We start from the raw sequence: 15,111 nt of genomic DNA on the forward strand, positions 1-15,111 counted from the left end.
ATTTTCGTATGTTGATTTTATATACTGCAACTTTACTGAATTTATTTATCAGTTTTAACAGTTTTTTGGGGGTATCTTTAGGGTTTTCTACATGTAAGATTATGTCATCAGTAAATAGAGATAATTTGACTTCTTCCTTTTCTGTTAGGATTCCTTTAATTGCTGTCTCTTGCCTAATTGCTGTGGCTAGGACTTAAGTACTATGTTGAAAAGAAACAGTGAGAGTGGGCATCTTTGTCTTATTCCTGATCTTAAAGGAAGAGCATTTGACATTTCACCATGGAGAATGATTTTAGCTATGGGTTTTATATATATCGACTTTATTGTGTTGAGGTACATTCCCTCTATGCCTAATCTGTTGAGATTTTTTATTATGAAAAGGTGTTGAATTTTGTCAGATGTTTTCTGTGCATCCATTGAGATGATCATATTATTTTTATTCTTCACTTTGTTAATATGTTGTATCGTGTTTATTGATTTGCATGTATTGAACCATCCTTGTATCTCAGGAATAAATCTCACTTGATCATGGTGAATGATTCTTTTAATGTATTCTGGAATTCAGTTTGCTTATATTTTGTTGAAGATTTTTGGATCGATGTTTATTAGAGATATTGATGTATGTATTTTTTCCCTGTAGTGTCCTTGTCTGGCTTTAATATCAGGATAATGCTAGGCTTATAAAATACATTTGGAAATAGTCCCTCTACTTCACATTTTTGGAAGAGTTTGAGAAGAATTGGCATTAGTTCTTTAAATGTTTGGTAGAATTCAGCAGTGAAAGCTGTCGGTCCTGGAATTTTCTTTGTTGGGAGACTTTTTATTACTTATTCAGTCGTCTTATTTGTTATTTTTCTGTTTGGATTTTCTATTCCTTCCTACTTCAGTCTTAGTAGGCTATATGTGCCTAGGAATTTATCCATTTCTTCTGTTATCCAATTTGTTGGCATATAATTGTTCATAGTAGTTTCTTATAATCCTTTGTATTTCAGTTGTAATGTCTCCTCTTTCATTCTAATTTTATTTACCTGAGTAGTCTCTCCTTTTTTTCTACCTAGTTTTTAGCTAAGATTGTTTATTTTGTTTATCTTTTCACAATGTCAACTCTTGGTATCACTGATTTTTTTTTCTATTGTTTTTCTGGTCTTTGTTTTATTTGTTTACATCCTGATCTTTGTTATTTCATTCCTTCTGCTAACTTTGGGCTTAGTTTATTTTTCTTCTTCTAGTTTCTTGAACTGTAAGAGTAGATTGTTTATCTGTTATTTTCTTTTCTGATATAGACATTTATTGCTATAAACTCCCCTCTTAGGACTGCTTTTGCTGCATCCCATTAAGTATTGGTATGTTGTTTCATGTTTTTAAAGTAATATAATTTTATAACTTCTTTTGAAGTAAAAATGTTTTATTGTCAGCTCTACTATTTAACAAAATGTAGCGGTAACTTGAAACATTATATTTCACCTTGCCTTTGTCCTGTTATCTATTTTAACTACCAACAATGAGGTCCTTTTCATGCCTGTATATGGAATATATCATTTTTTGTAATTGTTCTTTGGTAAAGTCTTAAGTCTTAACATAAGTCCCTGTTACTGTAACATATAATGCTACAGCTTTACCAAGTGACATATTACAGAATTTTGAAAGTACTAAATTCTTATCTAAGAAAACATTTTTAAAATGTAAATATTTACCTTTGAAAAATTGAACTAATTAGATTTGTTTAGTAAAATTACTAAATTTTACTTAAATTTAGTTCAAGTGAAGTTTTTGACTCTTACTTATTTTCTGTTTCAGCTTGATGCAGAGTCATAGGGCTGAATTTGCACGTTTGCTTATTTCTCTTACGGTAGTTTATGATTCCACAAGTCCAAGACTGAGTTTCACTGAAGGATTAGCTATAAAATATCAGAATGAAGATATGGCTTATCAAAGGGAACAGGATTCAATTCAAATAACATAAACATAATAGAGGGGGAAATTAATTATTTTAGATATTGATGAATAGACTTTTCAATTGTGAAAATTTTATTATTTTTTATTGATTTAATTATGAATTATCAATATATTTAGCATTTGATGTTAACATCAACTCTGAATAGATCAACTCTGAATATTCTTCCAGATGGCCTGAGATACAGTGTAACTGTGGTGAGGTCAGTTTACTAGTTTTTGCTTTTTCTTTATGGATATTGAAGACATAGAGCCAGAATCAATTTAGGCCTAAGGAGAATTATGGTCTCACTTCTCAAATTGACTGTTTTGTGGGCAGAGGCACTACCTGCATTCCTGGAGGGACCATAGATCAGAGAACAGATTCAAAATGCAACATAATGTCACCTTCATCTAGCCACTGAATTTTGACTTGGAACTTCATTAGGCAGCCTCATTCTCCTCAGATAACAATTAATTCCTTTTTGTTCATGGCTTTTTTTTTTTGTATGTTTATTAGTATTAGGCATACTATGTGCCTTTCTTATATTAGACTACAGCCAGAAAAACTAGACAGAATTAGTTCCAAGAACATTTTTCTTCCTGTAGCACCCACATGCAAGATGTGCGATCTATAGTAATTCTTATTCATTTGAAATGCAGCAATTTGTTCCTGTCACTAGAGGATAGGATTGTTGTTTTAAATTGCTGGGTTTTGTTTTTGTTGGCATGTTCCCCAATACAAATTGAATGGCTGACAAAAATCTATTTGTATGACAGTTCAATCTAGATAAGTGCCCTCTGTTGCCTAACAGTACAATTTGGGGTCTCAGAGATAAAAGCAAACTGAATGCCAGGCTTGTAGCAGAGCTTCTTGTGCAGATAACAGAGGTAATCCATATTCCTCAGGTCCACAAATCAGACAAACAAAGAGGAAATATGCATGCACATCATCTCGTTTGAAATGGTGGTCTTTTAGCTTCTACATAATAAAAAATGGGAATATCTAACTCATGAGAACAATAAAACAGCTGATATGAGATATGCCTATATTTGAAATTAAAGAGAAATGTGGTATTGACTTATAAAGTTGGAGAGTGGTCTGTTGCTTACCATTTTCCCATAGTATATTGGCTTTTGTTGAATATAGTTGCTTTCTATTTTAATATTTCTATCCTGAAATAAGTTATATTTTTAGACAATTATTCATTTATAACTTTGACATTCTGCTAGAAAAGGTATCTCCTTTTCTGCCCAAAATGAGGAACTGAGACTTTGGACCTATTGGCTTACCTCTGCCAAAAACATGTCAGTCTTTCCATCCAAATATCTCCCAAATATAATTCATATATAAAAAGAGGGATGAGAAATATATGTTAATAACAGTTATAAAGAAAGAATGGGGACTAATGCATAAGATAACAAACATACTGGAAATAGGGCCAAGGGCCCCAGTTGTAGATATTCTGAAAAATAAGGGTTTAATTGTTAAGGCCTGCTGATTGATTGGATCTGTGTAGTGAAGGAAAGACTGGGATAATTTTTAGGTTTTTATCTAAGAATACCATGTGCATGGTTATACTATCCATCACTAGGGAAAACAGGAGGTGGAGCATTCGGTAGAAGAAAGATAATATTCTCCTTGGTCTGTGTTAAGCCTGAGATGCCTTTATATTATTTAAGTGCTCAATCGGAATTGGATTTGTAGTAGAATATGCAGAAAACATCTTTGCCAGCTCCTGGGTGATGGTTTGAACAATAGGTATAAAAGAGATCATTCAGATGAGTGAGAAGTGGGCTAAGGACAGAGACCTAGGGGAACACCAGCATTCATGGGCAGATTGTGAGAGAAGTTACAATGAAGGAGACTAAGGAGAGACTGAGAAAGAGAAGTACAATTCCTCCAAGGATGGGAGGAATTCAAAGGGAGCATGGTGCTGAATCTGTTAAGGAGAAAGTGGGCAACAGTTCAGGTACTATCAAGAGGTCAGACCTGAAAAAGGACTGAAAAGTGACCATTGCAGCAAAAATTGGCACCATCTGAGCAACAAAAGAAATGAAGTAGTGTTGGATGATAACCCAGAATATAAAATAAATAGCCATGACGCCATACTGGTACGAATAGATGATTGGACTAATGATTGAATAGACAAATCTCCTATGCAATAGAATGCCAAATAATTTATGTAGATACTCCACTCTCAAGGGGATGGAGCCTAATTCCCAGCTCCTTACATGTGAGCTAATGCATAGTGAGTACAACATGAAAAGAGGAAAAGGGTAACTTTACAGTGGATAAACCTGATAAATACTACCTCAGCCAAGTGATCAAGGTCAGCATCAATAATGATGAGTCATGCTGATTGTATGTAGCTTTGATATGATGTGATCAAAGTGGCACTTTCCTTCTGGGATCTGCCTCCCTAAAATATATGACTCCAATCTGGTCGTGAGAAAAATATCAGGCAAATCCTAGTTGAGGGACATTTTATAAAATACCTGAGCACCACTCCTCAAAACTGTCAAGGTCATCAAAAACAAGTGAGTCTGAGAAACTATTACAGCCAAGAGGAGCCTAAGAAGACATGACTATTAAATATAATGTGGAGTCTTGGATGGGATCCTGGAATAGAAAATGAACATTAGGTAAAAGCTTAGCAAATCTGAAAAAAAGGATGACTTTAATTAATAATAATGAATAATTTACTAATTGTGACAAACTGAGTGTGGGTTATATGGGAACTCTCTGTGCTGTTGTTGCAACCTTTTTATAAATCTGAAACAATCATAAAATAAAAAGTTCATTTACAAAACATGACCAATAATTTTGACAACTAGGAAGTCACTGGTGATCTTTGAAAGACCTGCAGAGTGGTAGAAAGGCATCTAGTTCATAATAAGCTGAGAAATGACTGAGACATGAATAAGTGGAGTTAGTGCATGTAAAATAGTCTATTAACCCATTTATGCTGGAGGGTGCATATTTTTTTGTGTGAACACTCAGACCTTTGCCATGACCTTGAGTGGTAGGATATAAATAACTCCCACAAGCTTAGCGTTCCAGTAATGGAACACTGGGCATAAATGGGTTAAGAAGCTTGGCTAGGAAGGGAAGCATAAAGAGAGGTTGGGCATTTGCTGGGGGAGAGTAATGTAGAATGAAATAACTGCCAGGTGCTGTGGCTCATACCTGTAACCCCAGCACTTTGGGAGGCAGAGATGGGAGAATTGCTTGAGCCCAAGGAGTTCAAGACCAGCCTGGGCAGCATGCTGAGACCTCATCTCTCTCGATAGATAGATAGATAGATAGATAGATAGATAGATAGATAGATAGATAGATGTCAAAAGTTGTAAACTGCAAGCATATGCAAGCAAGTGGGGTCATGGTACTAACTTATGTTACCTTTTGAAACATTAATGCTAAATTTATATATATATATATATGACATAACTTTTTAAAATGTGTAAAGCTGAGATACACTTAAAAGTGTTGATATACCTACCATAAAGGAAAGAACCAGTAGAGGATGAAACATTGAAGATACACAAGAAAACGCTTAATTGATGAAGCAAAACATCTGAGTAGGCAAGATTTTATTTTATTTAACCTAAAATGGAGAATCTTTTAGGAAGAACATGTTACTTATGAATGAGACATGAAGTTTCATATTCATTATATTTTGTTTTGGGTCACCCTAGTATAGAAGTAACCGTCAAAATGTTTTCCTAGAAAATTTGGGCTAAAATAATTTTCTTATATTGCCTAAGCATCATAGTTTCATTGGCTATATCCATAAAACATTAAAAGACATTATATATCTCTGAATTATGAACCCTATAACCTCACTATATCACAGCGTAGTCTATAATAAAGAATCTGTCGCAACATGGGTCCAAAAGTAAGTACCAGGAAAATAGGTTATAAAAATTGTTTGCCTATGAGGTGGCTGATTGCAATCTAGAATTTTAAAGTAACCAGGAGTTAGCAGATTTTCTGAGTAAGCAGGCAGTTCTGAACACATCTTAATAGCTGGTGCGGCTCCTCTCTGACCCATAGGTAGGCTATTGTTGCTTTATGGTACAGCCTTTGAAGATTAATCTTGAAACATATCTAAATAACACCCATAGGTGTGGTTATGACTCACCCTCTGAGATCGGATGCTTTGTTCTATCAAATAAAACAGTTTACCTTAAGCATTTATCACCCTTGAACTCTCGATTGGTATCCAATATTCTAGCTGTTGATAACAACATATAAAGGTTTGTTGGTTTGTTGTTTTTAGAGAAGGGTGACCAGAAACAAAACCTTTAGACTAACTAGCTGGTGATAAGTTCATAGAACTAGGTGAATCGTGCACCCAACCTTGGCTTTGGAGAAGGAAGGTAGGGGGACTCCAGCCTGTTGTGGCGGTGTAATAAAGTGAAAAGAACACTGGCATTGAGGAATGGGTTCTGTCCTTGTTCTGCCTCATCTTTCCTAGCTCTGTGGCCTTGGATATATTATTCATCTGGCTTAGGACCCTTTGTCTCTAAATTTGCAGCCTGATCCAGATGAAGCCTCGCGTGATAAGTTGGTGTCAGTTACAGACACTCCTCAGGATAACTTGTTCTTGGATGTCTAGATCACTTGAAACTGTGACTATGGACAGATTTTCAATGAATGACCCCTTTTCCTTCCCAGTGCTAGGCAGATGATATAGAGAAATTAGCATTATATGAGAAACTAGCATTATATGAATTACTTGTATACACGTATATACTTTGTTGTAGTAGTTTACTTTAAAATACAAATGAAGCATCTAATGCAAAACATTTATTTATCAGAGTAACATTTTCCAGTGGGGTGTATAGTATATTTATAAATCATTAACAAACAAGAAAATAAACATTTTGATATTTTGATTATTTCAAGTAGAGTCTATGGAGTTATTTTATTTTACATCTCAAAAGACTTTAAAGGATTAGATTTCCTCCACTGCATACTTACACTATTCCAGATGCTGACAACAACATCTGGGCATTCTATCACGAGCTGATTTTCTGAATGAAATAATTTAATTGTTGATTGACAAGCTAACATGATTTAAGACACAGCCACACCGTATTCAATAGCAGTGTCAAAAGTCATAAACTGCAAGCATATGCAAGCAAATGGGGCCATGACACTAACTTATGTTGCCCTTTGAAACATTAATGCTACATTTAAATTACAGGCTAAAGTTTAGAAATGCTGGAAGAGGAAATGAAGAAGTGCAGTTGCATAATTTCTGGGCTCTCTGTTTTGCAAATCATTAAATGATATAGCAGAAATATGGGCAGAGTTCCTAATATAAATAAAAGTCTGTCCTAGCATTGTAAACATAGTTATTATTCCATATGGATTGCAAATGGGTTTGTTAGTCTCTATGTGTGTGTGTGTGTGTGTGTGTGTGTATAAAACCTCATGATATGCATATAAATATTCGCATATGATATTATAGCTAAATTTTAAAAACAAGGGGAAATGTGGTATAATGTATCTTATTGTTTATAGCCAGAACATAAATTTCCATTTTGAACATGGAAAATGTGTTTGAAAGTATAAGCAAAAATAATAAATGAGAGTGATTACGATAAAAAGACAGAAATTTTTAAAACTAATTTTTAACTTTTTTTCTGGTGTTGCATGCTAAAGAACAATGGATTATTTCAGCAGTCTCATGGTAACCTACTTTCCAGCTCTGTTGGTAGCCTTGCAGCAGGGTGTGTTAGTATTTTTTCTCTGGTGGCTTGCATATGGTCCATTGGCCATGAGCTTATGATAGACACAAAGTGTGCTTTCCCTTTTTAATGCTACAGTATTGGTGACATGTGGCATGTGCACCTTCCAGCGAATGAGCTTGACCTTTAACTCTAAACAGTCCCTTGAGCAAGAGCAAGCCATGTTTAGAGGAATGACTACATAGAAGAAACAGATTGGAACTTACTTTCTCTGATAGCATTAAAGAAATGCAGTAAAGTTTTTTACTATTGGAAGCCATCCAGAAATTGCAGCACCATAAAATAAGGAATTGGGCAAACAGTAATGGTGGAATTATAGGATCTAAATAATACAGATTTTTAAAGCCATTTTTGGTATGTATTGGCAAATGATTTTTTAAGAAGGATGCATAATTTATACTTTCAGCCATGTATGCCTACTTTATTGCATCCTTTCCAGTATTTATCAACTAAAATTTAGTTGCACATGCTCTGAAGGTCATCATATACAAAGTGTTAGGATAGGTTTGCATTTGTTTATAACATTTAAATCTCCACAACAGCCCTAGGAAATAAATACTATACCATTATTTTAGAGATGAAGAAACTGATGCTCAGAAAACTTAATTCGACCAAGATCACATACTGAAATGCTATCACTGTTCTTTTTATTTAGTACCCTGTGCTTTTCCATCCATCCTAACAATGTTCCAGGGATCAAACATTTATCTAACAATTTTCTTTACCTTTACCTAAGCCATGTAGTATGATACATGTTTTAACCTTAAATTGCTTTTTGCTAGAAATTAATACAGCATGGAGAATACCGTGATAAACAAAAATTCATACATTCCATTTAATTTTTTTTCTGGACTATGTGAGCTTTCTGTCCTGGATTGATGAGCCTTTTTGAGTCCTGGTGCAGGGGTGGCGTGTGGCTGAAAAGCTGAAATTGCCCATGAGAAATAGAAGTGAGGCTAAAAATGGAACGCTTGGTGCCAAAGATAGATGCATTTTGGAAAATGCCATCTGGGCATTACAGAAGTATGATATTATTTAATTAGAACCAGATAAAATTAGGTAAGAAATGAATGCCAGCAATTATATGACTGACTAATCAATATAATTTCATGGTTTTCTGTAGATATCCCAAAGTGTTAATTATAACAGGAGCAGTTAAATTCTTTGGAGCAGTTAAATTCTTTGGCTATGAAAGCATAGCAATTTTTAATAGATGTATCACCTGGTAACCTTGGGCATTATTAAATATATGGAGACTGAAAGACATGGTAGAAGCAATGGAAAAGTCTGGCCAGACTGGGTAATTTGTTTTAGACCTATGGAGAAATCTATTAACCATTTCTTCTATAGACCCATTTGATTAGGAAGTAGGACAAGCTGTTCTTTCATTACTTACCAAAACCATACTGCACTCTGTATCAATTATTTGGCTGTCTGCAGCACATAGATTAGAATAAAGGGCTTGCTTAGTGTTTGTGAATGTTGTGGATTGCTGATTAGTAATTAAAGTGCTGAATGAAGAAAATTAGGCCAAAATCGAATGGGAATGAGAACGTCTTAATTCTGTGATACAGATGTTAGAAACAGATTGTCTTCAGCAGCCCTATTCAATGTGGTGACATTCTACATAGCCATCAAGTATTTGCATCCCATGTAAAACTCAAGTCGAATGCCTTTGAGATGGTTTCCTCTCCTATGCCTTGTGATGTAGCTGTATGGGTATTAATTTAGTGAAATATCCTGTCTGCCAGGTGTGGGAACTAGCTGATTTTATTGTAATACCAGATCATTACTTAATTCATATGCAACAGAGTACAGCACATGGAAAGCATTATAAATCTATTTACAATGTGGCTGGTCTGATGATAACATTGTATTAAATTCCCAGGTGAGGCAATTTAAGCAATTGCTTTGCCATGTGCACGCCATGGAAATTAAATTCTCATATACGCTTTAGTAATAAACCAACTTCATTGTTATGCTTTTGCTATTTCTGGGCTGTAGAATCCTCATTCTGGTTACGTATACTCTATTTCACATGTAGAATCATACAGGAGGCGGTACCACAGATCACAGTTTTTAATTAGTTTAAGCTAAGTTAATTCGTTTTGTTTCTAATTTCGCAGTGCCTGTCCAGGAACACATTCAGTTCAGTTGGGAAATGTCAAGGCTTGGGTCAAGTAGAAAGATTGTTTCAAGCCAAATTTCCAGACAGAACTGAGCAAGTGTATCTGTTTGAACTTGGCTTTAAGAAAATCAGCCAATCAGTATGCAAAGGACCTGTTCTTATACCAAGTAAAAATCAAAAATCGCCTTGAATCCGAAATTCTCACATTCATAACTCACTTGTGTTATCAGTTTAAAATAGCCATTGAAACTAGTGCATCTAACTTCTTAGAGGTAACGATCAGTTGTTTATTTGTCATATTTTTTCTATAGTTCATGTATGGTCTGTAGATTTTCTTTCTAACCATGTAGTCTACCAAAGTATATAAGTTACAAGAAGTAAACTTTACACAAACACACAATTAAAAGTGAGGAGTACTCTTGTATTTAACTCTGTGTATGTTGTGTGTGTATGTGTGTGTGTGGCAAGTATTGTCAGCTGAAGCTTTTCCACTCTTATGGTACAGACCAGAAATTGCAGTAGATTACAAACTGCATAGAGCTTCTGTCTTCTCCAGAAGCCCCATATAAAGCACCAGTAGACAGTGGTAACTGACAACTAAGACTAAAAATGTTGACAATTTCTTGATTTGCCTGGTTAGCTTATGTATAGAAGTCATTAAGTATTTATAAAATGCATTATGAATTGGGCTCCTTCAAACTGTAGCTGAATGTGTGACATTTCCAGCTCAAATTCTCATGTTTGCATTTGGCTAACGTACAAATTTTATACCGTTGATAATAAAGAAAAAATATTTTAGTGAACTTTATCAAGATACAGTAAATGCTTGAGTTTTATTAACTTTGAATCTTCGAAATTAAATTATTGTGTAGGTACTTATTAATGTAGCATGAGATTTTTTTTAATTCCTTAAAAGGTAACATAATTTATTGATGTCTTAGAGGAAAATTACCCATAAAATAAGCAGTTTGTCATTCAAAGGATTTTTCCCCTTTTTTGGTATTCAGTTAGTTTAATAATGATCTTGCAGACTCAGTTATGGTTAGGTACAATCAGCTAACTTAAACTTTCAAGTCGTAAAAAATTATGAGAAAATACCAATGTTGGGCATCTAAATATAATTAGTTGTTTTTTTTTTAATAGTCTTGATTTGTTTTCTGTTTGGAAAATGAAACTCACATATAAAGAGTTCAGTTTTCAGCGTTGTTGTGTCATGCTCGTGAGGAACTATTTCTGATATTTGAAATGAGTTGTCTTTTCATTCTTTAAGAAAAGTCAGTCCTGTTAGAGACCACTTTGTTAAACTCAGCATATCATTTGCTTAATTATATCCAGAAAGCCATCCAAACAACCAGTTTTTACCATCCCAATGGTAAAGAATGACATTTACAGGGACCACCCTTCAACTGTGGATAAAGCCTTAGTTCTCCTCTGTTGCTGAGCATGTACACTCTTAATTGCTGGTTTTTAAAAGCAGTGGATTCTAACCAAACCAAGATTAGATATTTAGGGATACACATTTATAATTTTCTCCTTTTGAAGTATAGTAAATCAAAATAAGAATATAATGTAATTGAACAATCTATGCCAATTTGTTGGTATTTTGGTGAAAAAAGGGAGAAAACAAAAACAATCTCCATATGATACTCTTGCATACTGTGGAATGTTTTTGTCCCCCATAGTGATGAAATGAATAATTAAAAAGGCAGCTCTGATACCACAGCCTGTTTAAAGGTTTCCATTTCCTTTAATGCTGTAAAATACTTTTGCTTAGCTAGTTTGAAGCTACTGTAGTAGGAACTCCAAATGAGCAAAAGCAAGCTTTGGCTTGATCTAAATATCGTATTAAGGCCATGAAGTGGACTGCCCTGATAATTTAGCATTTTTAAATGTGATTCTGTATGAAGTCAATAGGAATAGCTAATTAATAATGGCTTCATTAAATACAATAAGAGAACCAGGCTTAATATATGCTGTTTGTGATGGTGAAAAGTCTGGCATGTTCACAAATGACTGAGTTGGGTCACTACTGAATTGTCGAGAGATCTGATATAGATATCTTTACTGACTTCATGCTGAGGACTTGAGTTCTTTACTCTGTCCTCCTCTCTGCAATATTGCTGGTTTTATTTATCTACTTATAGACTTATTGCAGAAGCCAAGGTATAAGATATGGCATTTGTGGCGGGGAAATGGGGGTTAGGGTGGAGACTCAGGGCAGGGAGTGGGTGCCACCGTCTCCTTAATATCAAAACATTTTGCAATTCTTGTGCCTTTTTCCTAAAAAGGTAATAGAATGAAGAGGAAATTTTGTGTGGTAGAATGAGCACTGAGCTGTGAGTCAGGACCCCAGTGTTCCAGTGTCAGTTTAACCAGAGTTACCTTTAGAATTCCATGAAACTTATTTTTTTCCCTAAAAAGCAAAGGAATGTCTAGATTTATTTATTTTTATTTCTACTCCATTCAGCCTTTTCAACTGGATTCTGCCAGAGACTTAAGCCTTGTCTTCAAATATATGTAATGAACTAAATTTTTTCTTATGCACCATCCTTGGGAGAATTGATAAACATCGTTACTGAAATAATTTTCTGTGTTTTGTGGTTAAGATAAGGAACCCCAACTGGGAAAAGTTGTAACTTCAAAATGATTTAAAGTGTATTGGTTGTTCTTGTCTAAGGTTCTTTTAAATTCAAATGTAATATGTTTGATGTTTAAGGTATTATGATCTCTATGTGGTCAAGCAGTGTTGCTTATTCACTAGTTTAAAATCTAATTTAAAAATCATATTGTTGACATCTGCTCTGGAATTGATAGTCCTTTTAAACTACAATACTTTTTCAGATCACAGTTGAACAAGTAAGAAATTTTAAGTCCCAAACTCTAGATTGCAAGTGAGGAAGAGATTACTGTTTTCCAGCTGCCATTTTTTAATGGAATGGTTTTCTTAGTGAATTCTGAAGCAGAAAAGACAACAAAGCAACTTGCAAATCTGAAATAGTGATGCTGAAGTGGGATCTGAGGCCCACACTTTAGCTTTCCAACGACTGTTCAGTCTTTTGGCTTTTCCGAATGTGTATACGTTTAGATAATTCATGAATTGCTTGCAGACATGTCCCTCTGACTTTATAGAGAAGGGTGTATTTCTTGTAAAACACATTTTCAGTGTGTGAAACATTGACTCATAGCCCACTTGTCTTTATTTACTGGGACTGTGAAAAGTTGACTCATAGCCTACTTGCCTTTATTTACTGTGACTGGGAAATTTAGTTTCTTTTACCAGACACACATGCACGCATGCATGCACACATGCGCACACACACTTTCATTACTTTTCCTTAGGCCATTATTTATAGAGAGCTGGGAGACATTTAAATTATTGTTTGTACAGAGGAGGGGCTTTTAAATTCCCTCTCTTTCTGGTTAGTAACATCACAATAATGAAAGAAATATAGACATGCTATTCTAGGCATTGCAGAGTATAGTTGGAGATATAATTATTACCCTAGTATTAGAGACTTTTAAAGTCCTAAATTGAAAGCTTTGTAATGTCCATTTCCTGCCACAATATTAAAAAAAAAACACCATATACTCCTGCCTTAAGTACAATCTAGTGAGTTTTACAGACATACAGTTATATAGCTGTATTTCTTTCAGTTTAGTGTCTTATTTGAATGGCAATGTATGGAATAATATACAAGTTCGGATCCGTTTATGAATATTAATAGAATACTTACACAACGCAGAGTTTCCTTTCATTATTGACATCTTAAAAACTTCTAATTTACATGAAACTTCTCAAGTTCAGGAACTTTACACAACTTTGGTGTGCAGATTGTAGCCAGTAGGTTTCCATTAGGGGGCTCTCGAGGTTTGAGATCAGCCTTGATACCAATAAAGCTTGGAAGCCTTTACTTTCTAACGTTCCTCTCACTCTCTCCCTTTTTGTTTTGTTTTATAGAAAAGGTCACGGATCGCCTACAGTGACGAAGTACGGAATGAGCTCCTGGGGGATGATGGGAATTCCTCCGAGAACCAGGTAGAATGCTAATCAGGAAGGCCCGGTGGGTGGCTGGAGGGTGAAGGAGGTCACTGGCGCACTGGGCTCTCAAGCTGCTCCTTAACGGTATTAGCAGCAACTCATGTGGAAGCGATACTGTTTAATGCAAAGCTGGAGTCTTAATCAACTTCAAAATGTTTCTTGGAGATCTTACATTTAACCCTTTACCTTGTGATCGCTGTCTGCTATCTTTTAAAAAAATCTTTTCTTCTCTTTTCTTTATTATTTAGTACTTAAGGAATAACTTGAAACACACCGTTTGCAGACAAAGCCAAGGTCTTCACCTCAAACACATGTAAAAGGAATAAAAAAGTACATAATACAGCTTTGATAATAATGCAGTATAATTAAATCAACACTTGCAGCAAAACAAATGAAAGTAAGCTTTCAAAATTCAACAGGGTAGCCCAGTCTCCTATTGTGTGGCTTCTTAAAAATACATTCACCAAAATGCAAATTGGAAGCAACAGTGTGGAACTTGGATACCAATATAGAGGACCTGCTTCTGTCAAATAATAGTCATCATCATCATCATCATCATAATAATAATAATAGGATAAGTCTTTTTGCAGTTTAAGATCTGCGTGGGCAAAAAAATAAGATACAATTTCTTCTTAAAAGGGCTTTATACCTTGGCTGTCGGTTCTCATTGGATCATACCGTAGTGTCATGAGTCTAATTAACGTCCCGCCTCTTTCTTTGAATTAATACTGCAGACTCCATTAATTCATGCATATACTGTATACAAGTTTAAAAAAGTTTTAAGAACCTCAGTGTAGAGATGACTTTAAAAATGTCTCAAAAGAACCCTAATGACTGATTTTCTTTGACACTTTTAAAGAAAATACATGATAGGGATCTTCAGAAGCAAGACCTGAACATGGTTACTAATGCCACTTTGGCAAGTATTATAAAAGTCTCTACTCTGCCTAAATGAAAATGAACATAAATCAGTCACTGAGTAAACCAAAATTTCAATACAATAGTGAAACATTATATATTGATACATATTATGAAAATTGCATAATTGTATTTACCATCTCAAATAGATGATATTGTGGGTCTATATATGCTAATAGTATATTGCTATCTATTATATTATAATCCGTAACAGGGATGCTGTTTGTGTGATTAAGGACTCTACTCACCCACCCCCAAAAAAGAGAGAAGAATGACTGAGCTGATGATGTTTGTTTTTGGAAAGATCTCACCTCCTCCACTATTTGGATGTTAT

The 15,111-nt window shown here is 34.7% G+C and overlaps 1 protein-coding gene across 27 annotated transcripts in view; it reads left to right on the plus strand.

Annotated features, from left to right (window-relative positions):
* VTI1A (vesicle transport through interaction with t-SNAREs 1A) overlaps positions 1-15,111 on the plus strand; it is a 367,718-nt gene that overhangs the window by 66,057 nt on the left and 286,550 nt on the right. For all 27 annotated transcript variants that reach the window (XR_012418209.1, XR_010577658.2, XM_005566431.5 and 24 more), the window contains one exon: positions 13,779-13,856. Coding sequence is in view for 25 of the 27 variants with exons in the window: in XM_005566431.5 (XP_005566488.1) it covers positions 13,779-13,856 (78 nt within the window). In the remaining 2 variants the exon portion in view is untranslated. The remainder of the gene's footprint in view (positions 1-13,778; positions 13,857-15,111) is intronic.

The sequence above is a fragment of the Macaca fascicularis genome, chromosome 9 (genome assembly GCF_037993035.2).
Source record: "Macaca fascicularis isolate 582-1 chromosome 9, T2T-MFA8v1.1".
NCBI classification, from domain to species: domain Eukaryota; kingdom Metazoa; phylum Chordata; class Mammalia; order Primates; family Cercopithecidae; genus Macaca; species Macaca fascicularis.